This window comes from Vicia villosa, unplaced genomic scaffold, assembly GCF_029867415.1.
Source record: "Vicia villosa cultivar HV-30 ecotype Madison, WI unplaced genomic scaffold, Vvil1.0 ctg.001291F_1_1, whole genome shotgun sequence".
In the NCBI taxonomy this organism is placed as follows: Eukaryota; Viridiplantae; Streptophyta; class Magnoliopsida; order Fabales; family Fabaceae; genus Vicia; species Vicia villosa.
This window is the reverse complement of record NW_026705563.1, coordinates 231,253-241,257: the sequence shown is the minus strand read 5'-3', so window position 1 is coordinate 241,257 and position 10,005 is coordinate 231,253. Positions and strand designations below refer to the sequence as shown.

General features: G+C 32.0%; 1 protein-coding gene across 1 annotated transcript; it reads left to right on the top strand.

Moving 5' to 3' along the window:
• The first annotated feature begins 6,017 nt into the window (after window positions 1-6,017).
• Window positions 6,018-8,632, top strand: LOC131634414 (pentatricopeptide repeat-containing protein CRR2, chloroplastic-like). Its single transcript, XM_058905076.1, has 2 exons — window positions 6,018-6,270; window positions 6,355-8,632. Exon 2 carries the CDS (start codon window positions 6,448-6,450, stop codon window positions 8,395-8,397), a length of 1,950 nt encoding a protein of 649 aa, XP_058761059.1. The 5' UTR covers window positions 6,018-6,270; window positions 6,355-6,447; the 3' UTR covers window positions 8,398-8,632.
• The last annotated feature ends 1,373 nt before the right edge of the window (window positions 8,633-10,005 follow it).

Genomic DNA, 10,005 nt, shown 5'->3' with positions numbered 1-10,005 from the left:
TTGTACTATAATCAAGTGTATATATATCTTCTTATGATCCTTTGTTAAGGCCATTTATGACTATCATGCAAAAGCAACTCAACTGTAAACTAGAATGCAGTAATTGTAGGTTTGTTTTCCCATCACTAAAGAAGGTCCTAGTTAGATTGTAGTTAATGTAATGGATATAATGTCTTGTTTGGTTCTTTGTTGGAATGTGAAAATGGTAAAAGGTGTGTATGGTTGGGGCATTGTGGTGATTCACGAGACAGAAAAGTAGTCACATAAGAACATATGAAATACATGACGGATGAGTAATGCATAGGAATTGTGTTATATGGATTCACATTAAGAGCTACTAGCTAGCTAGCACAGAAAGAATGAGATAGTATCTAATATTTTTACACTTTTTTTTTTCTTTTGTAAAGGAATTTTTTATTTATTTTTTACATTTTTGACAAGCTAAGTATGTTAAAGTGTTTAAAATAAATGTAATTATTAATTAAAATAAAATACGTATTTTTATAATGACACATAAAAAAAAAGAGAAATTTTGACATTTAAAAAAAAAAAGAATTTTGTGTTAAAAATAAAGATAATTATTAATTTAAAAATTGGTATTTTGCTGACACGTGAGAAAATGAGAAATTTTGATTTTTAAAAATAAAAATTTTGTGTCTTAAATAAAGACAGTTGTTAACTAAAATAAATAGGTATTTTGTTGATAGTGATCTGAGGAAAAAAATTTGTATGTGAAATAATAAAAACTATTAATTAAAATAAAATAGTTATTTTGATAATGATCTATAAGATGGAAACTTAGTTGTGTGCATGGCTATTGAGTATTATTCATTTTGAAAAAATAAATTCTTAATTTTGTTAAATTTTAAAAATAGATTAATTAATATTTTTAATAATAATAAATAAATATAATTGATTAAATTTGTCGTAAAAACAAAAACTAAATACCTACATTGTATATATTTATACACTAAAAAATATTTAATAAGATAAATTGTATATTTGGGCAAAAGAGAATTTGGGGATTGGTACGAGGGAGAGAGACCAAAGTGAATTTGAATTTGTTATGCCATGTATTAGAATGAGAAATTACAATCATTTTGACATTTACTTGTTAGTTCTTTTTCATGTATAAAATTTTAAAAGAAAAAGGATATTTTATGCCATTTGGTGGTATCTTCTTTTAATGGATATATATATATATATATATATATATATATATATATATATATATATATATATATATATATATATATAATATATATATATAAGTCAATGAGTAATTTTTCTAGTTGCTAGGCGTACGTGACAACCCACATTTGGTGTGTTTACTATCCATCTTGCAACATTTTATGTTTTTCTTATCCACATGTGATGCAGTCAAAACTATTAGGGATTAGCAAGCGCTAAATCTAAAATGAGATCACAAGATTGAAAGAGAAAAACCAGTCAAATAAATTTTGAAATCCACCAGAAAAATAAAATACTTGATTTTATTATATCAAAATATAATTCTGACAGTCACTCTCAAGAGTGTCTAAATACACAAAAAATACTAATAGACTTTTAATCTAAAACAAAAACAAAATATAAAAAGAAACTCGAATGTGCTTTTAATATAAAAAAAAAAGAAATAAAATAGAAGTTTGCGGAAAATATTAAAATGCTATTTTTAGGCCTGAAACAAACTCGGATGACTTAAAAAGTCTTCCTACACCAGTCTCCTCCACCTCTAAAGAACTCGGCATCGAGTTCTCTTTTTGATAAAGAGTCTCTTCTTGATAAATAGTTTTATTTAGATTATTGTCATATAATCTAAATAAACAATCACCTTCGTTCATCAAAATATCACAAAACCCTCAACATACAATTATCAACCCCTTAAATCAAATATAATAATTAGGATAACCCCCTTACCTTAGATTATTGGTTAGTTTGATCTCTTCTCAAACTCTACGCTTGATTCTCCTTCTCCTCTTCTTGTCCTACTCTCTCTTTCTTTCACGTTTCTCCAAAAATTCTACGATGAATGAATATTCTCCTCTTTTTCTCTTTTTACTTAGTTAGCCTTAGGACCCCGATTATGAACTTTCTAACATGCCCTCACTAACTCCGCCTCATATTATCACCTTATTTTATTTTAAATTAACTAATAATGCTAATTAAAACTATATTTATTTTATTTATTCTAACTAACACCTTAATTCCACTACCCCACACACATCAACATAATCATCACACGTCACATAATCTCATTGACAATTCACAATGACTCATATAATCACATCAAAACAATCAAATAACTGATTAAATAATTAAATCTGATTATCGAGGTGTTACAGAAGAGGAGTTGACATGGAAGGTAATCACTCCAACGCCCAAGTCAGTATTAGATCAAGATGAAGTGAATGAGATTTTAATTCGAATTACTTAAGAAATGACACACTCTTCCTTCTTATATAATAGGTAAATTATAACAACTTCTTGATCTATTGATGCGAAATATGGAGATTCATATGATGGATTTGAAGTTAGATCACCTGTATTCTTAACAAGGATAACATTTATCGTTCCGCTCTCTAGGCCATAATTATTGGGCCTTTCAATTGACCTATAACATAAACCATGTTTAGCGGGATGACACAGTCAAGAAAGGGGATTGGGAATTTATTTCTTATTTTGTTTTAAAGTGGGATTATTTATCATGTAACTCCACTTATATATTATATATTTAGTTTTTTTATTTTGTAATTATACTGTGAAACGGCCTTACGAACTAAATTCCAAAGAACCACCTCTGATGTACACATATGTTTAACACTCTATATTAACTTCTAGATAATTAATATATAATGTTACAATCATCCAAAATCGCAAAAAATACAATATGATTGGATAATTGGGCTTTATGAATTGGTGAATATTCATATCTTATATCCTTGGTAGTTTATGTCTAGACCCGTACTCAAATCTTATTTCTCCTCAAAAACTTTCTCAAGTTGTTTAAAGAATTGGATGATATTTGAATTAAAACTTTGAAATTTGAATTAAAACTCTTGATGAGTTTAGAAATTTGCATTCTAAAGCGTGTTCTTTTTATATGTTACACGTTGTCCATTTTTTCTTGATAGCATACATTGATTTCACTAACTTATTGTCATGAACAATAAGTTTGACAATAAATTTTCTCTAGTACCCTCAAAACTTACTTTTTGGTCATAATCATACATACATTTCTTAAAATAAATTAAGAAATGGTTTCCATTTTTCATTAAGTTATCAAAGTGTTAGATCTCGCTCTAAAATAAGTGTCATTTGCATAACCCATGTATAGTATTTGGTATCACCTCAATTAGTGCTTTAGTCATTTCTTGGTCTTGATTAATCAAAAAAACTTTGTAGTTTTATGTTTCCACGTGCTTCAAGAAAAGTTTTAAATAACTATTTGAACGACTCAATTGTTTCATTGTACAAAAGAGATGTCCCAAAAATGAGAGTGCCCCTATAATGTTTGAAGCCTAAAAACTATGATAAGAGTCTATTAGTATAATTGTTGCAGTAATTTGTATCCAAAGAAATTACCTCACCAAAATATACTTAGTCTAAGATCATTTTAGCATCAATCTAAAATATTTTTGTGACTTGTTCATCATAATCCATTGTTTTTTCCAATGATGGATTCTCCAATGTTTAAGTTTGAAAGTATTCCATGATACAACCAATTTATCCATACACCATACTTCATTGTATTTTTGCTTGAAGGTAGTTTGCAGCATCCTCTCTTCCCTATACTTAATTGTCTTTTTGCTTGATGTAAGTACCACAAGGTGAAAAGCTACATTACACTGATGACTATTACCATCATAATATGGTTAATACAAGAGATCCATATGAAGAAATACGTCAGAGGAATCTCTTAGCAAACTAGAGGCATTTCCAAGACTCAGAGACGAAATCATCCCAAAATCACATGGTCCAGGAAAGACAAGGAATTTGAGAGAATATAGTAGGATATACCAGTCTGCCATACTATGAACACTATAGTTTGAGGGTTCATCAGAGGAGGAGAATCTAGCTCTTCCTGTAGACGATATGCCCGTCATGTAATGGTTATAGAAGACTCGCCTACTAAATCTAAGGAAAACTCGGAGGATGCTCCGAATCCTAAATTATTTTTCTATCGAAAAGATTTCGCATGAATCCTCCCTCATGATAATGATCCTATAGTCATAAAAGTGCAGTGTGATAATTAGGAGATCAAATGAGAGTTAATCAATCCAAGAATTTTAACTGATGTCATGTACTAGGATGCCTTTGATGGGATAAAGCTAGACCCACATGAGCTCCAACCTTTAGGGGAATTTTGGTGGACTTCTCTGGCAAGCAGGTCTAGATGAAAGGCTACATCACCTTCAAGATGATGTTCGGGCTTAAGGAGAATGCTTAGATGATCAAAGTCAAGTATCTCGTAGTATATGCCCCATCATTGTACAACATAATCGTTGGGTCACTTGGGTGGCTTTCCTTCAACCTCTTACGGGCCGCCTTATTATTGCTTTACTTGATAATAAAGTACCTATTATCAAATGTAAGGGAATAAAGAAACCTCTAGAAGATGTTACGAAGACAATCTGAGGGTCGGAAGGGAAACTATTGAAGTTGTCCCAACGCCACAACCAAACATCAATGGGGTTAACTTTGTAGATTTGGACCCCAGAATTGAAACCGGGAAAGAGGTCCAAATTAGGCTCCAAAAATTCCACATCACCAAACTAGGCGCGTCTATGATGGAATTCGAGGAAGAAGACATGGTCGCCCTGCTTAGGAAAATTCTCAACTTATTTATTTGGGCTCCCTCTAATATGTAGGGAATCAAAACCAAGGTCGTGTGTCACCGCCTTGGTATTAATCCCACAATAAAGTCAGTAACACATAGAAGGCTCAAGGTTGGCGAGGAGAAACGAGGGGCCATAGACAAAAAATTAAAGGGGAAGTTTCATTGCATAGGTCAAGTAATCGACCTTGTTAGCAATTGTAGTCTTAGTTAGAAAATCATCCAAAAAATGGAGAATGTTTCTATATTTCACCGATCTAAACCCGATGTGCTCTAAGGATCACTATCTGTTACCAAACATCGATAGACTGATAGATGGGTCTTCAGGGTACAGAACTCGGAGTTTCATGGACTCGTATTGTAGTTATAACCAGATAAATATGGATCCCTTAAATGCATTCTAGACGGCCTTCATATCAAACAGTTGTAATTACTACTATAATATTATGCCTTTTGGATTAAAGAACGCATGTGACACCTGTCAAATGTTAATGAACATTGTATTCTCCAATCAAGACCTCTCTTAAAGTGTCGAAAGAGTTAGATGATATTAGTTTTAGTTTCATGCAAGCTTTAAAATTCAAATTTAAATCTCGTTGAGTTAAGTACTTCGTATTTCACGGGTGAATGCTTCTTTCTTATAACATATAACATACATAGATTTCACCCACTATATTCATGAACATTAAATTGGACATTCATTTTGCTCCAAGCCCTCTCAAACTTTGTTTCTTGGTCATAATCATACACACATTTCTTAAAATAAGTCAAGAAGTGATTATTTTTTCATTAAGTTACCAAGGAGTTTCACCTCCTACATTAAGTGTCATGCTCATAACCCATTTTGAGTGTTTGGCATCACCTCAAGCAGTGCTTTACATAACAAAAACCTAATAACTAAGGTTATATTTGGATTGATGAACCAAAGTGAAGCAAAAGTAGAATGAAACATAATAGAATGAAGTAGAGTAGAATGAAACAGAAATTTCATTACATTCCACGAATTCAAACACTAAACTAAGTAACATTGTTTAATTAAATTAATAATAAAAAATTATATCAAATAAATAAATAATTAAATTAATAATAAAAAATTATATCAAATAAATAAAAACAAAACCGAAAATTCCTATAGATATAAATAACAAAATAGCTAATGCATGTCTAGTGAATTACAATCCATTCCTGAGTTCTAAGCTCCAGTAACGTCATTATATTATATCCACTCAAAAACATCCCTCTCTTTGCGCCCATATCTCCGCACACTTCCATCCAACTTCCATAACCGCACCATCATTCCGACGTCACACTCCGCCGGAAATGTTTGCAATAATCCATCCCTCTTCACTTCTTCTCCGCTTCCAAATTTCCAGCTGAACCCGCCCAATGCTCAACCCTAATTCCAGTTACTCTTTTTCACTTCAACCACGCCACCGGTTCGTATTCTATTTTTTTCATTTCTTCTACTCTATTCATTTTTTAAGTGTTTTAACTTTTAACACAAGTTTTTTCTGTAACAGGTAATACTGATACAAAAGTTTTGTATACATAACTACAAAATAGCAGAAACACTGACTAACCTGTATAGAACAAGTATCGGTACATATCTTCTCATGAGGGTCCTTCAATTGCCCCAACTTGTAAAACACCCATGTTCAAGATTACCTGTATGTTTTGTGTCATTCAATCCTTCAGGTAGCCCTGCAAATGACATCAAGAGTGGTAGTAACAACTATAACAACTTGATTCAATCATTATGTAAAGGAGGTAATCTTAAACAAGCTGTTGAGCTTTTGTATAGCGAGGCAAACCCGACTCAAAAGAGTTTCGAGCTTTTGATATGTTCTTGTGTAGAAGAGAATTCTCTTTCGGACGGGGTTGATGTTCATCGGAGACTCGTTGATAGTGGTTTCGATCAGGATCCGTTTTTGGCTACTAAGCTTATTAACATGTATTGTGATTTGGGGTCTGTTGATGATGCTTGTAAGGTGTTTGATGAAACGCGGGAGACAAGTATTTTTGTTTGGAATGCGGTGTTGAGAGCATTGGCGAAGGTGGGGCGGGGTGAGAAGTTGTTGGAGTTGTATTGTGAGATGAATTGGATTGGGGTGAAGTCGAATAGGTTTACGTATACTTATGTTCTTAAAGGTTGTGTTGTTTCGGAGTTGTCGATTTGTCCTCTTAAGAAGGGGAAGGAGATTCATGCGCATATTCTGCGACATGGGTATGAAGGGTGTGTTCATGTTATGACGACTTTGTTGGATGTGTATGCTAAGTTTGGTTGTATATCGTATGCGAGTTCCGTGTTTGGTGCTATGCCCATTAAGAATATTGTTTCGTGGAGTGCGATGATTGCGTGTTATGCCAAGAATGAAATGCCTGTGAAAGCGTTGGAACTGTTTCAGCTAATGATGCTTGAGGCATGTGATTCAGTTCCGAATCCTGTTACAATGGTGAGTGTGCTTCAAGCTTGTGCAAGTCTTGCTGCATTAGAACATGGGAAGTTGGTTCATGGTTATGTTCTACGGAGGGGTCTTGATTCTATACTTCCGGTTCTTAACACACTTATAACAATGTATGGAAGATGTGGTGAAATTTCGACGGGACAACGAGTATTTGATTATATGAAGAAACGTGATGTTGTTTCGTGGAATTCTTTGATTTCCATTTATGGTATGCATGGTTTTGGAAAGAAAGCCATCCAGATTTTTGAAAATATGATCCACCAAGGAGTTTCGCCGAGCTACATATCGTTTATTACTGTTTTGTGTGCTTGCAGCCACGCAGGCCTTGTCGAAGAGGGGAAAATTTTGTTTGATTCCATGCTTAATAAGTACAGAATCCGTCCAAGTATGGAACATTATGCTTGTATAGTTGATCTACTTGGCCGAGCTAATAGGTTAGACGAAGCAATCAAAGTAATCGAAAATATGGATTTCAAACCAGGGCGTACGGTTTGGGGTTCCCTACTTGGATCTTGTAGGATTCACTGTAACGTCGAGCTCGCCGAGAGAGCGAGCTCTATGCTTTTTGAGTTGGAGCCTAATAATGCCGGCAATTACGTGCTTTTATCCGATATTTACGCGAAATCTAAGATGTGGAATGACGTTAGGCGTGTAAGGAAACAATTGGAATCTCGCGGCCTGCAAAAGATTCCGAGTTACAGCTGGATTGAAATCAAAAGGAAGATATATTCACTTGTCTCCGTCGAAGAGTACAACCCGCAAATAGAAGAGCTTCGTGCCTTCCTAATTACACTGTTAACCGAGATCAAGAATCAGGGTTACGTCCCACAGACAAACGTTGTTATTTACGATCTTGACGAAGAAGAGAAAGAAGTAATTTTATTGGGACATAGCGGAAAGCTTGCGGTTGCATTTGGACTCATTAATACTTCAAAAGGCGAAACCATTAGGATTACAAACAACTTGAGATTGTGTGAAGACTGTCATGGTTTTATGAAGTTTGTTTCGAAGTTTGTTAACCGAGAGATTCTTCTTAGAGATGTGAATAGGTTCCACTGTTTTAGAGATGGAGTTTGTTCCTGTGGTGATTATTGGTAGTTATTGGCAGAAGAAGAAGAATACTATGTAGTTAAAACCTTTATGAGAGTAATTCTAATATAGTGACAGAAATTGAATGATGCCATGGTTCCAAACACAGAAAGCCCAAGTTGAGTTGTTCTGTAAATTTTGTCTCTTTTTATTACAAACAATACATCAAAGTTATGTTAGTTTGTTGTATATTTGTATGCTAACTTTTTATTTTTAATGCGTAAAAAAAATATTTTATTTTCAATTTGCATATTAAAATTGATTGGCATACATGTATTTAGTGAAACATGGTATTGGCATACTTATTTTTTGAAAACAATTAATGAATGTTCAATTACATATATTGTGCTTGGTCTTGGATTACACTATGTGTGTCTTTTTATACCTGTTTTATATTTATTCATTATCAAATTTGCCTTTGGTTATTCAAGAGCATTAGATTAGATGATAAGAGTCTTTTCTAATTTAAATAAGGATGAGATGATAAGAGCCTTTGGTTTGAATTAAGTCACAGGATATCTAATTCATAATATTTATAAATATCTTTTCAATTATATTATATTATATAAAATATTTTTCAATTGCACTTTTATTTTAGTTATATATTTCAATATTTATTTTAAATTAAAATGTTAACTAACATATAATAAATATTTTTCACAATAACTATGTAATAGTATTTTTAAATATAATAAATATAATATTTATTTGATGAAAATATTTATTTTTGAATTACACTTTCATTATTACTATATATTTTAATATTTATAGAAGAATATATTATTTAAACACATGAAATTAAAAATATATAATAAATAATTCATTAAATATAAAATAAATATTTAAATAATAAGTTAATAATATTAAACATAATAAAACGTTAACTAAGTCTAGAAAACACAGGCTCTCATTTCTCACACCTCATCCTTTCTAAAATATTTTCACCATTTCTCTCACTTAAAAAACAGACGTAGCTGAGTTCTGAAATTGTAAGTGAGGTAATTGTGTAATTTTGAAAGAGTAAAAATGTAAATTCACCGCGGTAATTGTGTAATTTTGAAAGAGTAAAAATGTAAATTCACCGAAGAACATTTGTTTTTATCTAGGTTGAATAATTTTTTCATTTAAGGATTTTTATTTGAATTCGAAGCTAAACGCGTTAAAAGCGTTGGTTTGAGGATTTTGTGATCAAGTCTCCGTTTAAATTCAAAAGTTCAGCCAATCAAAAGCTTTCTTAGGTTCGAGATCAGCATGATATAAAATCTCAGGTTGTTTGATAGTTATCCTGAACATAACCTCTTTTTGGTTTGTAAGTTCAACACATTAAAAGTTCAGCCCATATACGGAAAGTGTTAAAACAGAGTGTTTTGTAGATGCACCTACGGAACAATGTGCTATTTTTTAAAATCACATACATTTCACTCCTAAACTCGAGTTTTATAACAACAATGAAAAACCCAATTACAGTCAATTAAAGTAATGCAATTTAAATGCAATAGTAAATAGGACACCAAAAAAACACATCGTATAAATCGTCGAATAGTAATGTTGAATACATATATCAAATTCTCATACAAAAATGAAATCAAAATACATATATGAAATAAATTTGTCGAC